The sequence below is a fragment of the Helicoverpa armigera genome, chromosome 17, assembly GCF_030705265.1.
Source record: "Helicoverpa armigera isolate CAAS_96S chromosome 17, ASM3070526v1, whole genome shotgun sequence".
Taxonomy (NCBI): Eukaryota; Metazoa; Arthropoda; class Insecta; order Lepidoptera; family Noctuidae; genus Helicoverpa; species Helicoverpa armigera.
In genome coordinates this window covers 8039495-8056307 of record NC_087136.1, presented here as the reverse complement: position 1 = coordinate 8056307, position 16813 = coordinate 8039495, and the positions used below count along the sequence as shown (strand labels likewise).

General features: G+C 36.9%; 3 protein-coding genes across 3 annotated transcripts in view; 2 read left to right on the top strand and 1 right to left on the bottom strand.

Annotated features, from left to right (window-relative positions):
• LOC110384279 (mortality factor 4-like protein 1) overlaps positions 1-16813 on the bottom strand; it is a 185841-nt gene that overhangs the window by 138337 nt on the left and 30691 nt on the right. The window lies entirely within an intron of this gene.
• On the top strand, positions 1309-8735 carry LOC110384240 (T-complex protein 1 subunit gamma). The gene is made up of 12 exons (XM_064038786.1): positions 1309-1466; positions 1545-1606; positions 1699-1875; positions 2416-2613; positions 3139-3263; positions 3672-3867; positions 4382-4536; positions 5457-5625; positions 5988-6080; positions 6531-6645; positions 7173-7348; positions 7812-8735. The coding sequence occupies exons 1-12, from the start codon at positions 1436-1438 to the stop codon at positions 7935-7937; spliced, it is 1623 nt and encodes a 540-aa protein (XP_063894856.1). The 5' UTR covers positions 1309-1435; the 3' UTR covers positions 7938-8735.
• On the top strand, positions 9727-16489 carry LOC110384321 (uncharacterized). The gene is made up of 3 exons (XM_049846717.2): positions 9727-9907; positions 13696-13809; positions 14998-16489. Exons 2-3 carry the CDS (start codon positions 13714-13716, stop codon positions 16276-16278), a joined length of 1377 nt encoding a protein of 458 aa, XP_049702674.2. The 5' UTR covers positions 9727-9907; positions 13696-13713; the 3' UTR covers positions 16279-16489.

Sequence of the window (16813 nt, the reverse complement as noted above, 5' to 3'; positions counted from 1 at the left end):
AAATTAATAGTTGGATAAAAACAGTGAGGGATTTTCTTTTTAGTTTTCCTAGATGATGCCTAGATGGCGCTGATCTTGGCACTTAACAGTAGTAGGGCAGGTAGTAGTTACATAGCCGTCTATAATTTTCTTGCGAACAATTTATTTTAATTCTAAAAAGAAAACCTCCCAAGCTCCCATTATAAAAATCGGAACGTACTCGTCATAAACGATTTGAAAAATATAAATAAAAGGAGATTGGGCAAGAATGTATGAAGTTTGGTCCAAATGTCCACCACGAACGAGACCTATATATTTAAATAGTCCACTTAATTTAGAGTAACTTTTACTAAGAAAGTAAAAAAAAACAATGCCAAAAAAAAGTTATAGCCAAAAATGTATTCTTAATTTTCGGTAGTTTTAGTATGTTATCATTATTATTATTTATTTTATTCCATTTCCATTTCCGCACTTTATCTAAAACTAAGATGAGTAAGACACATTTGCATATAAACAGCCCATATTTTTTGCCCGATGGATGTACGAATCACTAACCAATTGAGGTGCCAGAAGTGCTTGAATATACTCAGCGGTGCCTGGATCTAAGAAAGTTCGATGTAACTGGTGGTGTCTTCTCTTTAATAATGAATAATTCTATTTTGTCAGAAGTTACAGAAAGTACGAAAATCGAACATCACGAAAAATAATTGAAAAAATGAAGATGAAAAAATCTATAAAATGTTTTAGTTGATTTAGCTATAACTTTTTTCTGGCATTATACTTTTTTTTACTTTCATAACAAAAAATGTTCTATATTTAACGGGCTATCTAGCCATATAGGTCTTGTTCGTGGTGGACATTTGGACCGAAATCGCCCATTGTCCTTTATAGAAAAGCAGTCAGTCAGATTATTATCCGTATGTCCCGAGATATTTAAAAAAAAAATTGTCCGAAGAGCTCGGCGCTCGGCACAGTAGTTACAGTAACAGTAGTAGGGCAGGTAGTAGTTACAAAGCCGTCTATAATTTTCTTGGGAACAATTTATTTTATTTCTAAACAGAAAACCTCCCAAGCTCCCATTATAAAATAAAAACATTTTTTTTTGCGTTTGCAACATTTGTCAACACTTGACAACCAGTAGCAGTAGTTGCCAGGAGCATAATAATGAAAAAAGTATTTTGCTCTACAGCCATAGCTTTAATGTATATTTAATGATTCTGAAGCATGAAACGGGATATAAAGAAATTAAATAATAAGTAAATACTAAGCAGCAATAAGTTTGAGTAAAGTCTATTTTCACACACAATTTTTATTTGACAGCATATTTTAGTGTGGCAACATTTCAGTCACCACGCGATTTTCGACGAAAATTTTTCGTGAATCTCTTGAAGTTCTTGGGGATTCTGGAAGAAATAATTAGATTCACGAAATTTAGCTAAATAAAACCACTATCAAAATGTACGGCCAACAACCCATTTTAGTGCTCAGTAAGTATTGGTGCTTATATGCTTTCATTTTGTCTTTATGATCCGTGATATGATTCAACAGTCGTTTAACCATTGCAGGCCAAAACACAAAACGTGACTCCGGCCGGAAAGTTCAACTGGAGAATATAAACGCTGGAAAGGTGAATTGATGGGAAAAATACTTGTAATGCATTATTTTCGCTGATATCTTTGTGATTGAGTACTAAAATTGTTGATGTGGGGTTTATTTTAGGCGATAGCCGACGTTATTCGAACATGCCTCGGGCCTCAGGCGATGTTGAAAATGTTGATGGACCCAATGGGAGGCATCGTGATGACCAACGACGGCAACGCTATCCTCCGTGAGATCACCGTGCAGCACCCGGCCGCTAAATCCATGATCGAAATCGCCAGAACTCAGGATGAAGAGGTTAGAATATTTACTACTTCAATGATTGAGTGGGTTTAATTCCTTTGTCATTTTAGAAAACTTAAAGCACCCTTGTGTATTTGTACTTGTCAAAGGGTCTGCTGAATTTTTTATGCTTGTTATTTCAAGTATACATTGAATAATGAAATTGAATTAGTCATTTGGTTGTGTGGGAGTAAATACATGTCAAATGACAGGTTCCTACTAAGCTACAATAGATATCTAGCTACAAAGACCTGTAACTTACCTAAGTTGCATTTTGCATCCGTTCTTATGTTTCATTAGTGTTTGAAGTAGCCTAATCTCTATGGACCAAGAATTTTTTATTTCTCAACTTACTTGCATAAAAAGTCTAAAGAATTTTATGCCAGACCTCTGGTAAGCAACTACTTAACTTTCAATCTACTGTTTGCTGCGCCATAACTGCAATGTGTGATATACCAAGCATAGATACATACATCTCTGATTTTTATTCTTTTTCTACCTTCCATTAGACAAGAATAAGAACTCTTTTAAGCATTAACATCTGTCAATCCTCAGGTTGGTGACGGCACAACATCAGTCATCGTCCTGGCCGGAGAGATGCTTGCCGTGGCTGAGCAGTTCTTGGTGCAGAACATCCACCCCACAGTCATCATCAGGGAGTACCGACAGGCTCTCGAGGATGCCGTCAAACTGCTGCAGGAAAAGATCTCTGTTCCCATTGACTTGAATGATAGAGACAAGCTGAAGGAAGTTGTAAGTGTTTTAATTAATATTTATTTGTTTCTATGACAACCACTTTAGAATATTCAAGAGTTTTTGCTGTTAATACTGGTATTCAAAGTAGTACTTGTGAATACCACACCTGTGCAGGAAATTATAAGAAAATAGAAAATCCATTGTGTTTCATGTATATTGGCAATCCAACATACAAAAGTTTAATTTATCATAATGGATGATTGATTAATAAATAACTCAAGTTTCTTTCCTCATTTCTTGCAATCACAGCTTTGTTAAAATTAAGTTTTTTTTACCTTACCTTAAAAAAAACTTAATTTGCACTTTATTTGCACTTGTACTTAATATTCAGATTGTAGGATCTAACAAACCACCTATTAGGTAGTTTGATTTTAACATTCATCAGTCTTTTATGAAATTGTCATTGTCCTCAATAAGCTATTGAAAGCGTAAGTCAATTATCTTTTGTAGAAAATAGGTATATAAGAATGTAGATCTTATAAATAGCAGAAGGGCCTGTTCATAACTATAAACTCTTTTCAGATCCGATCATGTGTGGGCACCAAGTACATTGGCCGCTGGGCTGACCTGGCCGTGGACATCGCTCTTGATGCAGTCAACACCGTCACCATCAATGACAACGGCAGAGTTGAAGTTGACATTAAGAAGTAAGTTTTAATAATCATTTTCCACTTTCATGAAACAATTTTTTGGTGCTATTAATTGGTAGAATGAGAATGCCTGGCAAATCAAGGTTTTGCATAAGGTAATATAGCTATAGTGAGCTAGATACTCTCTGACATAATTATAAAGCTGCATATTTGAGGCGAAAAATATTCTTGGATATAGCTTCTTTTGAGTCTATCTTCCTTTCGAAAGCACACATTTGTAACTTACATAGTGCAGAATTACTTCCAATTACCTTCCATTGAAGGTAGAATATACCTACCTGGCTTCATTGTCTTGTGGAACTTCAGCTAAAATTTACAACATAATGCATACCTATTTTGAATTTATCATCATTCTTAGATTTTACAAACATACAGCTTATTTCCTAAAATCTAATCCAATTCCAGCTATGCGAAAGTAGAGAAGATCCCCGGTGGTACTATCGAAGAGTCCCGCGTTCTCAACGGTGTGATGTTCAACAAGGACGTGACTCACGCCAAGATGCGTCGTTACATCGAGAACCCCAGGATCATACTGCTGGACTGTCCTCTGGAGTACAAGAAGGGAGAGAGCCAGACTAATATTGAGATTATGGGAGAACAGGTAAGGTTTATAGGGAAATAATACATTTTTGTTTCTAAGAAAATATGTTATTGAAGTTATTGTGACTAGTAAGTTCTAAGTTATTATGACATGTTTTATTTTATTTATTTATTTGGGAAAACAAACAGTAGTATATTAAGTATACAGACAGTTTTTTTAATAACCTATCTGTAGAATCTATGTTAGAAATGTATCTGTATTAGAAGCATTATTTGCCAGTGGTAAATGAGCGACAGGACAATGAGCCTGAGAACACATGATTCCTGAATATTTCACATGAGCAAAGAGAACTTAATAAATTTAAACCCTCTTGGGATAAAGCTAACAGATTTTTTAAGATATTTAAATGCTTCTTGTATTTCGCATTGAACCATTTATTGCTGACTGACTACCAGTGCCAGTGTCAGTATGGGGAAGGAATTCCTCGGTTTCTCTGTAAAAGGCTACTTCTCTTTATTAACGTTGACCTGAACCTGAACTGTTATAAACTTATTCCATGTTTCTTTCTTACCAGGACTTCACAAGACTACTTCAATTAGAAGAGGAGCACGTACAGCGCCAATGCGAGGAGATCATCGCGCTGAAGCCTGACGTCATCTTCACGGAGAAGGGAGTGTCCGACCTGGCGCAACACTACCTCGTTAAAGCTGGCATTACTGCTATCCGCAGGTAAATAACAGAAACAAGTTATTTTTGGATGGAAGTTCATATAGTAAATAGTAGCTTCTGCCTGCTGTTTTATCCGCGTCTTGAGGGAACACACACCTGGTTATAAGGCAGCCTATGACCTTTGCCTATAAATGAGCTATCTAATACTGAAAAACTTCTTTAAATCTGTCTAATAGTAACCTTGATCAGCGCGTTTAAGCAAACAAACTAATTCAGCTTTTTAATACTACTATAGATTCTGTTTTTGTGTCAAGTAACATTTGCAATTATATTATGATGAATCTGTTATCGAAATAAGTTATTTGATTTGTTGATTAAATGGTAGGCAACGTCACAGTTACATTAAATTAGATTTTGACTTAATATCCATGATTTTTTTAAGTATTCCTGAAATCTAAATTGCATGGTATTTGAAGCTTAGTGATGCTATTGATCATATGACTATTATACAATATCTGAGGGACCATGGGGAGATAAGATACATAATTCCATTGTTGAGACATCTGACTTTGAAGAGTTTCGAGACAAAAACCAATACAGCGCCATCTTGGGGCGCGTTGTTGTACCAATTCAACTCTGGTGCAACCAAATAATACTTCTTGTTTCCTTGTGCTATGATGAGAATTTACATGATATTTTCAGATGATTAAATTAAAAAAAAAAATACTTATATTTTAGAAAATAAAATGTTTTATGTATAACTAGGGTTCAGCGAGAAGTTTCACTCGCATACTGTAGAAAATACTTCGTACACCCGGAAAAAAGTAACCTGTAACCTTCCTTGATAAACAGGCTAAAAATGAAATATTTTTCAAATTAGACAAGTACTCCCTAAGATTTTCATTTCAAGCAAACTGACACTTCAACTTTACACCATTTGAATAGCTTTTTTTTTAATTATAAAACTTTTTTTCCCCCAGACTCCGTAAAACCGACAACAACCGTTTGGCCCGTGCTTGCGGCGCCACCATCGTCAATCGTACTGAAGAGCTGAAGGAGTCTGATGTGGGCACCGGCGCCGGCAAGTTTGAGATCAAGAAGATTGGAGACGAATACTTTACCTTCGTTACTGAGTGCAAGAACCCTAAGGTATGGGCAGATTTTGTTGCATATTTGAGTATTTTCAGGAAATAAACATTATGAGGGTATGTGGCGTAACATGTAGAAAAATAGGGGGAAACTGTGTGTTCATGTTTCAAATTGAAGGAAATTACTTTCGATCAAGTCTAAATACAGGTGAGATAGGGTCTAACTACTTCTATTACTAGACGCTCCTCATATGTAAAGAGGCTCTTCCGGGCACGAAAAGTGTAATATAGAAATAAAAATTAGGAGAATAGCCTATCTGCTTCTTTCTTTATCTTTGTTGAGACTTACTTTTCCTATTGTTTGTCCTATTTTTTCCTGAATTTTTTATTTGTGATATGTAAATCATGCATTTGTTTTTCCAGGCGTGTACCATCTTACTGCGCGGTGCTTCAAAGGACGTACTTAATGAAATTGAAAGGAATCTTCAGGATGCTCTCCATGTTGCTAAGAATTTGGTAAGTTATAACTTGGTTAAAGAAATAGTCGCCGAATATAAAAAGCGTACTGCCTTTTAAAAAGTAGCTCAGCGGCCCGTCTGTTAAAATCACTAAGTAAACTGCCTCTTTGGCTGCGCCCAAGTTTGATTCGGGCCGAAAATCCGTTTTATAAAGTACCTTGGAGCTGGGTAGTTGGTTGTTTTAAACACCCGTGCTAAGTAGAGCACGTGAAACTACAATTCCATGTTACAGGCTTTCAAGATGATTTGCGAATATCTGACACTAGGGTTTGTTATATCATAATGTAAACCTGCAGCTCATTCGATAAAAAGAAGATCCTTAAAAATGAATGGTAAAATTGGCAACGGTAAGTAACCTACATAGTTGGGCCTAAAGCATAGGCATATGAAATTCTTTTTTTAGAAAAAGTGTAAACAGATGTGATTCTAACCATGCTTCTTTGTGCAGGTGCTGAACCCTCGTTTGGTGGCGGGTGGCGGCGCGGTGGAGATGGCGGTGTCGCAGGCGCTGGCCGCCAACGCCGCACACAATACCCCCTACCGCGCGGTAGCTCAGGCACTCGGTAATGAAGATATTCTTCTTTTTAATTAATTATTTTCTCATCTGATGTCTAGACAGCGCTTAGCTTGGCATGTTACTGAAAGGAACAGAGCGTTATATGTTATCAACGTCATAATAATATAATTTTGAGATTACTAGAGTCGCAAAGCTCGACTATTGTGCACGGGGTCTAGACTTTGATACCCGGATCAGTCCGAAATAACCTTGTGAGTTTTAAGAACCTTACAAACAAAGCAGCTAAGAATTCGGATTGGTTGGTTATTGCGACATGTCATCGTACATTAGAGAGCATGTAAATGTTGGTCCTGCGTCTGACCTATCTGCGTTCGTATCGGATGGCCGTCCCATCGGACTATGAGAATGAAGGAATAGTGAGGGTACCCTTGCCTGCGCAAATGCGCCTACACCATAAAATGTCCTGCACACATAGCTATTACCTTAGGGAGAACAGCCACTGTGACCTTCAATCGGCCTGGACACCACCACTATTATTAATTCACTATTCTCATCTACATCTTCTCCTTACAGAAATAATCCCCCGCACCCTAGCACAGAACTGCGGAGCCAACACAATTCGCACTCTCACCGCCCTCCGCGCCCGCCACGCCGCCGGCAGCAGCTCCGCCGGCATCGACGGCGATACCGGGGAGATTGTCGACATGCCCGTCAAGGGGATCTGGGAACCGCTCGCTGTTAAGTTGCAGGTTTGTATTGTGTGGTTGCTGTGTTTTTAAACTGACTGGGGCGAAGAGTTGTGTTTTTCGCGCGAGGAATACAGTACAACTTGAAAACATACATGAAGCAGTGTACATCGTCACAACCTGAAAATGAACATTGTTGAACCAAGGCAGCCCATAAGACGGGAGATTCACCCATACTCACCGCACAATATTTATTTAATTTGTAGTAAAAACTGCATTAAAGATAGCCTGTAAAGTATGAAAAATAATATTAATCTTATTAACCCGACTGCATAGAAGGGTTTTTTACTAAAATCTAACCCTTACAATCTAACATTCTTTGTATCTTTGTTTAGATTAAAGTATTCTTTGCAGAATACACGGCATCTCATTTAATTTTCACAATCGTTCTGCAGTATTGGTCCATTGTTTTGGTAAACATTTAATTCCCATTGTTTTATTAACTTAATATAATATTTACTTCCAGGTATACAAAACGGCAGTAGAAACAGCGATCCTTCTCCTCAGAATCGACGACATTGTCTCTGGCTCAAAGAAGAAGGACGGCAATGAGCCCGCCACACCGTCACAAATGGCCGCCGGCATGGAATAACTTTACAACTAGCCTTTAACATTCTAATTTACTTTGTTCAAGGACTAAATCTAGAACACACTAAAATCATAGACATATCTTACTTTGTAACTGCAGACAAAGACTGCCTATATTCAAAAACACTTTTTTTAATAAGAAGGTTTGTATGGTTTTATGTAGTGTTATGTGTCTATGGTTGTTTGTCTATGGTTTTGGTGAAATTTTCCAAAGATTGGCTCAGAGTGAAAGCTTGTTTGTGTCATTGTACAATACTCGCACTCATAAAGTGAATGTTTCTTATGATATATTTAGGTATCGTTAGCTAACACCTTATAATATCGCTTATAGGCCAGTATTAGGTTGAAACGGTGCAAATAGTACGCTAGCCCACCCAAGAGCACCTTAGCACGTTATAGACTCGAATCCATCCAAAGTACATATAAATAATAAATATATTTACTAAGTGAACGATGTATCAACAGGCCTAAATACCTCAAAAGTATTTAAGATTTAGTCCTTGAACAAAAACCGTATTAAAAATAACTAGTTCATAGTTATCGTGAACTGAAATGTTTGAATTATTAATTTTAATAAATCAGTTTGCGATTTGTTATAGATAGCTTTCGCTTAATCTAGTGCTAACGATGCCTTATTTAAATCGTTCCATCACTCTAATAAAATAATGTCTAATGTAATAACTACTTTATGTATTTCTGGTTATTTATCATAATTTTTCGTCTGTACACAAGAGTGCATTTAAGTTCTACAATTGCTATTTTAAAAGTGAACAATATTAGTATTAAAGTTTTATATATCTAATGTTTTTGTTTTATTTATTTGGTTCTTATGGCGAGGTTCTACCAAAATTGTTCGTGAACATAATATATATATTGATCCTGGCCGATTTCGGTCACAGCGACTTGGATCTGCGCTTAATTTTGAGAGCTTCGCTGGTGTGCTCTCCAGTGACTGACAAAGCCAATAATGTGTACGCGGGGCGAGTCCACTGCTATCATGTGTTTGCACATAAAGGTTGCAATTTCACGGACATTTTAGAAATGTTCATGGGGGAATTTATCATTGTTTTAGTTTGATTGAGTAGACCAGACAATACATTTGTGTGCATTACCAGCGCCGGACACATTTGGAATTTCCCCTTTGTACGTAAACATTAAATTATCATATCTGCAGTGCATTTAATACGTGATAGGTAACTTTTCAACAAATGAAAATGAAATTAAATCCGCAACCAAAATCATCCCATTGACACTAAACAAAACATTACAAAATTAAAATATCAAAGTAAGTATTATGTTAATACTTCCTTGTTATTTGGCAAACATTAGATAATCTTCGCGCCATCGCGGATAAGGTTTGGCAGCCAGTGACAGGCGACACGGTTCGCGTACACATTGTTATAGATTCAAATGTATCTACAGTTATTTTGTATGCGTTTCCATTGATCGCTTTTTGAATGTAGCTTTGTTAAGTTATCGTTGTATGTAGATACCTACTTATATCTGACGATGTTGACCTGACCTACCGTATTAAGAAAAATATGGTTAAAAGTCACTCTTCTGCAATGTAAAATGCTATGAAAACATGCCTACTAGACAATGGTACATATTTTTATAATTCTATGCATGTATGCACACACAATTCACAATGCAATAGAAAAGGATCCAGATTCAGCTATTTGTATTGAGTATTGACACAGTTGACTTCTCGTTGAAGGCTTAGATTATCTTACCAAGATAAGTCTAACTTTATGACACTACTATATAATCCATCACTCAGACAAAACATTACACCCAGTTTTCCCCATGAACCGTATCACATAGATTTTGGTAGTTTAGTTACAATGGAAACGCTGGTCAATTGGGTTAGTGGACAATAAGGTAGCTACCCGTGACCGGCGGTCGGTGGGACCCATCGTCATTGCACTGTCGAACCGCGAACAGATTGGACCCTGGTCACCAGATTATGATAAGGTATGCAACTTTATTTAATTATTATTATTTAAATTTTGTGATACGTTACTAAATTGGTTTTGCTTCAAAAAAATATGGGGATTAACTAATTTTATTTATTGGAATATTTCACAATTTTACCTAATCATGATTCAACAGTAACAATCAGAGATGATTATCATTATGTATTGCGAAATAAAGTGTCGTCGGAAAAGTCTTTGTGAATTTTTCCTAATGGGAAATATGATCAGCGCCACATGTGTGAAATTGAAACTAACGAAATTTTGTTTTGGTTTTGTTCCACCTGCGCTTCAGCCTTTTGAAAAAGTTATTGTTTCATTTAATTAGGCAAAACATATTTACATTTAGAAGCATTTGGGTCCTTAGTTTAATTGTTTTTTCACAAATATTAACTTTAGTTATGTGATCGTCGAATTGTCATTTGCTTTTGTTTTGTTTACGGATTCTTCATTGCATAAAAATCTAGGCGTGTACATTACCTACCTATAGGCATTTCTTTCATCAATTTTACGTCCAGAGTCTGTAATAGAACAGTCGCCATGACCGAATTTGACTGGAGTCCAGAGAGTGATCATCTGTCTTGTCGGGATATGTGTATTATATTGCACAAGCTTACGGACATAGATATATACATAGGTGCACTCTATTTCTTCAGTCTCATAGTCTGACGGGACGGGAATCTGACACAACCGGAGACCATCAAGCGCAGGATCTACAGCTAAGATCCTCTGATGTACGGGTTTATCACCACCATCTTTAAAACTCGGGGCTGCTTTGTGAATATTCCTTTAAACTAGTTTAAACCTATTAAGTGATTCCAGCCCGATCCGGATATCGAATTTATTAAATATTGCAGCTGTTAAAGTATGTTGCATGAAAGCGTGGGAACCTCTGAATGCTTATCTATCGATCTATTATTCGTAGAGATCTATTGATGATAGACCTACTTTGTGATGCATTGTAGGCCCTTTAGTTTATCTGTACGCATTCACGTGCCATTGTAAGAGAATAGTGCAGTATCTAAATACTTAGGTTTTGTTCCTTTGTTTACAAAAGCGAGAGAATTTATTGAGTTGTTATACCATTAAGTAGGACATTGAATATGTATGGTATTCTTTCTATTAGGTTTAATAGAAATATTTCTTCCTATCTAGATCCTATTGTGAAGATCGCATTGTGGATGGAATTCGTTAATATTTATTTACTTAGGTGGTTTTTCAGCCTGATCAAACCATACTCCAATTGAATAACTAGAATTTTTGGTAAATTAAATTAAAATGGTATAATCTCTACATTACCGTCCACTAAGATTGGTAGCCGGTAGGTACGGTCACGGTCAGGTGTCGACTATGTTATACCTATCATAGGTGGAATGCTTAATGTATTCAGTTTTTTGAGTCTCATTATTATGGCTATTATACTTACCTCTCTCTGGTCGGCTCGGATTTTCGGTCCCATCGGGCTATGAGAGTGAAGGAATATGTGAGTGCACTTGTGTCTGCGCAAATGCTCGTGCACTATAATATGTCCTGCGCAGCTGGCTGATCTCCTCATTTGAGAACAGTCGCCATGGTCAAAATGGGCGTTGGACGCCATAGTATAATTAGTTACTTACCAAAACAATGCAGGAGTCTTTAATTTATATGAGATCATAGAAAGTGGTATACCTACAGGAAGAATCTATTAGAAAAGAGAAAAACCTAGGCTACCATTTAATCAACAGCTAAAGCTTTATGCTTACCTAACCATTGCCATGGTAAATGCAATACCGTGAACTGATGACGATATAACCTAGGGCTATCAACCATGCCCTTAACTAGGTCAGTGAGCCTTCAATGGACAGGATAACGGCGTCGATACAATTGTGCAGTTTTGTGGAGCGGAACAATCGTTTGTCACCAAATCGTCATGTCGTGGGATACTTCTGCATTATTGTGAGTTTTTGGCCTATTGTGAAGAATTTTCTTTGGTTCTGTTCTGTAGGTTTTTTGGGTTTTCATACATGGGTTCCTGTAGTGGGTTTTGAATGGGGGATGTGAAATACTATATATATATTGTGTTTACGAAGTTTGGATTTGTTAAGTGTGTTGATGTTAAAATGGGGTGTAGAATGTCCCACCTCATCGCATGTCCACTGTGCCCTGAAACTTGGGAGGACCTAATGAGCGCATCCGGCCGTGCTTTCGCTGTGGCGGCATATTGGGCTGACAAAGTGTAGTCTCACTATAAGACATGTCATCGACACGAAAGAAGAAAGGGTGTTTGTTTCTTCTTCTAGTATTTATGATTCAAGAAAGACACCATGGTTATTGGGGTAGTTATGTGTTCTTTACTTCGGTTTAAATATTTCATGTTTTATTTATTTATTTAGGATTGCCAACAGGATGAGCACATTACATGAGTTAAATCATTTCATATAAATCAGGTCCAGTGTGCGCTCCCAGTTATAGGCGACCACATCCTTTACAGTCTTTACATTCTACTAAATAAAACTAAAAATTAATTACAAGATAGAAAAAAAGGAAAATAAAACAGAGACATGAGAGAATGAAAAGATGTTAGATCTTGTTGGTCATCTTCGGGTAGGTACGGAAAATGTTCGCAGAAATTATAAGCTGTGCTCTGAAGAAAGTAGCGAGCCGCCATTGTTTTTGGCGAGAAAAAAAAAAACATAGTGATATATATGATGACAGTTTGGTAAAACATAGTGGAACAAAAGAAAAGCGGTCAGTTTCACATAAATGTGTGAAATTGTGATTATCCACCTATTGCCTATTGAGGCTTGATATTATGTAGCAATAACAGTTATTTAAATATTCATATGTCCTTGGTTGGAAATGATAGCAGTCATTATGATGAGAAAATCATGATATTGACACGGTTGACGCTTTTCGTATTTGAAATACCTAAATGAAAATGCGTTTGTGATTTGAATGTTATCCTTCTCTGTCGATTCGCTCTGGGCAGAGAGGTCGTGGTCACGTTGAGTTGTCCACATTAGAGGCGGACATTGCTTTTTAATTTTATATTGAATGTTTGAATGTTATATGAGCTGCAAGATTCGTGTCGTACTTAGGCTCTCAAAAATAAATATTTCTTTTGTGTTTTCAAGCCTACCGGTATCCATAGTTTATTGGACTTCTTTTTTTTCAATTTTTTTATAAGTGTAGTTAGGTACTTACGGCGTCTTAGCCATAACCGTATTTCCAAAACATTTTCATATGCTTTCTTGCAAAAATAAACTGAAAAAAAAAACTAAGTGAAAATTGTAAACCACGAGGTCGTTTACTGGGTGGAATGTTTGTCTAACAACTGATACAAGTTCACGCTCCGGCGCCGCTTCCGTCCGATTTCATCACACTTCCGACTGCCGGTCACTGATCCAACTGTATTTACTTTTATACTTAACTAAATATTTTAGTATTTTGAGTGGTATTTTATTCGTTATTTGTATGTACGGCGTAGTTTGGTGAAAAATGTCGCTGTCGATGTGTTTTCAGAACAAAAATTAGCTTGATATTATGAAGGGCCATGGGTCATGATGTCCCCAAAAATGAGGATAATAATAGGTATTTCGATAGCGTGATTTTTCCAGACATAGGTAAAAGAAAACGTAATATATGAAAAGTATCTAAAGAGGTGTATAGACATATACTAAAAAAAAACGTAAAAACTTTAGGTAGGAATGATACCTTCCTAAATTGACGCAATAAATCAGTGTCCATAAATATTCATTGCACACAAACTCTGATCATTATACTCACAATATTTTACATCATGTATTTCAGTGTTGAAGTCCAGACACCATGAGGTACTCCAAGGCGATCCTGTTATGGTGCGGCCTGCTCATCCGTGTGGTCTTCCCGATGGAAGTGAATCAAGATGTTGAGAAACATACCGAAGTAAGTACAAGAGCTATATGAAGAAAGGAGTATCAGCAATAAAAATACAATAACACAAGCAAAATTACAAAATTCATGAAGCCTGATACCTCAAACGCAAAACCTTTGTTCAGCGACTTTTGTAATTTTCTGATGTCCAGGCAATTTTATTCTATCTCTAGTTATGGTAGCTTCTTATTGGAGATATGTGTTCAGCTGTTTTGTAATTTTGACTGTGTACTTTTTTTGCTGCCTGTACTTCTAAATGACATACAAATCTCTTTCGCCAGTAAAATTAACTCACACTCCACCAAACCAAACAGCAATTACTCTCGCAATAAAAAAGAGTTTAAAGCATTAATTGATACGGATCTAAGTTATCGTATCGTTGAGTAATAAATAAGCTATTTGTCCTAACACACCAGTTCGCACGCCATCTTGATTCTGTCAGTAACGACCGCATAACCTAACCCGGGTTTTGATAATAAACAAATTGTTCTATAATCGTACTCTGAAAGTTAGTTGAGATACTTTTATTTGCAGCGAAGTGTGATAATTTTAAGCTTCTGACACGTGTAAGACTTTAAGATGAAACTGGCATAGGTTTGGTGATTGTAAACGTTAATATTGAAACCACCTCAGGCTACTTAGCGCCTTTAACGAATAACATAGCAACCTCCAAACATATATTGTATGATTAAACATTGTTCACAGAAGTCAAGCATTAGAAATATATATTAAAAGATTTATGTCGAGTTTTTGAGCAGTTTATTCTTTTCAACGATAGTAGGTAAATGTGTTCAGAAACTGGCCATAAACCTATGAAGGTTAGGTTTATACGTACCTTGTGATGCACTGAAAGCATTTCACACCGTCTCATGACTCATTCGAGTACCAGACAGGTCACAGTGAAACTACCCACGAGATTCCTCACTGCCCACCTGACTACATCTGCAGAATATAAACAAAATGTTTTTCTACATGTGTTCAGTACACTCATTTGTCTGAGAAACCCAAATTATTCCGGCTATGTAGTGTTTTAAAGAATGTGAATACAAGATGTAAAATTGAGAATAGATTTTGCTATGTAAAGTGACGCATATAGACTGAAAGTTTATTAAAAATTGTTGATCTAACTGTATGTAGATATGGCAATATGACATATGACAAATAATATCTTAAGGCTATAATTACATTTTTGATTTTCAGATGAACGTGGAATCAGAATCCGTCAGGGGCAGACGAGGCGTAATCGAAGAAGAAAAATACTACAACATGCAATCCCATCGCCAAGAAACCAATATGAACATGAACCAACCTTGGATACCTGGTCCCTTACCTCCTGAAGATCCTACCACCAAAATATCCATCACCAATGAGGTTAAAGAAGTCCTTCCTCTGTATCAGACCACAGAGAGAGTGACTGACAAACCTACTGGTCGGGGTGCAAGAGCTTCTAACGAAAACTGGATCAAACTCCCTCTTCCTGGCCGAGATGAACTTCAAAGAGATCAGAGAGACCAAAGAGACCAGCATGACCAAAGAGACCAGCGAATCAACGACCAAAGGGATCAGAGAGATCAGAGAGACCATATCCTAACACCCCCTCAACCATCAGGAGATCTTATAAACTCTAGAATGCCCCGAGTCAATTTTGTTACTCAAAATAAAGCTCTAGAAGCGTCAGAGTCTCGTAACGACAAAGAATCTATTCAAAGAAAGACAAGAACTGATGAACTGCGAACTGAATTCGTAAGACCTGATGAGGATAGAGACAGGAATAATTACAAGCCAGTGTTTCCACGTCAAGCTATTTACAATCCCCCTGTACCTGAAGAATCAAGAAGGTACTTCTACGATGGTAGGTATTACCCAATAACTGATGATCTGTACAGGCGAGACCACTTCTATGATATGATGGATAGAAGACGATATTACCCGTACTTAGGTACACGTGTTGACAGATTTGATGACTATGACAACATGGTACCCAGAAAACCTAAACGAATCATTTACTATGCACATTTACCCGAAGTAGTCCGCACTCCACCTAGCGTTGATTTAAGGTACAGATACTCTGTAGACCCTTACAGACGTTATGAAGATGAGATGTATGCAAGCGGTAGGAATGGAAGATACGATTACAGATTTAGAAGTAGAAACCCTGTCATATATGCTCCTTTAAGGAAAGATGAAAGGAATTACAGAGATCTGGCCGGAGCTGGCACTGTTGCCAAGGATAAAAAAGTAGAAGACAAAGTTACACCTATTCCAATATTACCACAAAAAGAGGACAAGTTCAAGACAAACATGAACGCTAACAGAAATCTGATAAACAGCCATCAGTACCACGAAAGTGCTGATACGTATAACGAGCCAATTTCTCACAAAACTTTCCCAGTTGTTGCTCGACCTGATGATGGATATCTTCGCTTTGACGAGCCTCTGTTCCACGGACCAATCGATGAACCCTATCAGATAAAATATTGATCCTCTGTGCAAAAGCCGTTTGTGGCTCGTTTTTCAAAATTAACAATTTGAAAAAATAGCCACAAATGACACCCTATGTTTGAGCTATTAACTTTTGAAAGCATTTAATATCGATGTAGTATTTATCTTTAGTACAATCCTGTAAAATAAAATGAAGATTCTTCGTACAACTACTATTTTTATTTGTGTCACTAATAAACGTAATAACTGATGGCCGTGTTTTAATTACGAGCGCCTTGTTCGCGACAAATTGTACAAGTAATAAATCGAGCGTTTAATTTAAAACAAGCCGACCGAGGGTGAAGATGAATTTCATTAAGAATTAATTAATGTCATTCTTAAACCGTTCTTGTTTTTCCACGGCGTATAAAAAACATCTGTTCTGTTTTGAAAAGGCGACGAATAAATGTAGCGTGCCTGCAAGAGACAAAATGGAAGGGTGCAAGGGCTAGAGAGATAGGCGAAGGATATAAGTTTTTCTATTGTGGAAGTGACGGCAAGAGAAATGGTGTGGGTATAGTTTTGGATAACAGGC

Coding starts and splice junctions, on each gene's coding strand:
- LOC110384321 (XM_049846717.2), top strand. CDS start 13,714: ATGAGGTACTCCAAGGCGATCCTGTTATGGTGCGGCCTGCTCATCCGT. Junction 13,810..14,997: donor ATGTTGAGAAACATACCGAA/GTAAGTACAAGA, acceptor TTTGATTTTCAG/ATGAACGTGGAATCAGAATC.
- LOC110384240 (XM_064038786.1), top strand. CDS start 1,436: ATGTACGGCCAACAACCCATTTTAGTGCTCA. Junction 3,264..3,671: donor GTTGAAGTTGACATTAAGAA/GTAAGTTTTAAT, acceptor ATCCAATTCCAG/CTATGCGAAAGTAGAGAAGA. Junction 6,646..7,172: donor CGCGGTAGCTCAGGCACTCG/GTAATGAAGATA, acceptor TTCTCCTTACAG/AAATAATCCCCCGCACCCTA.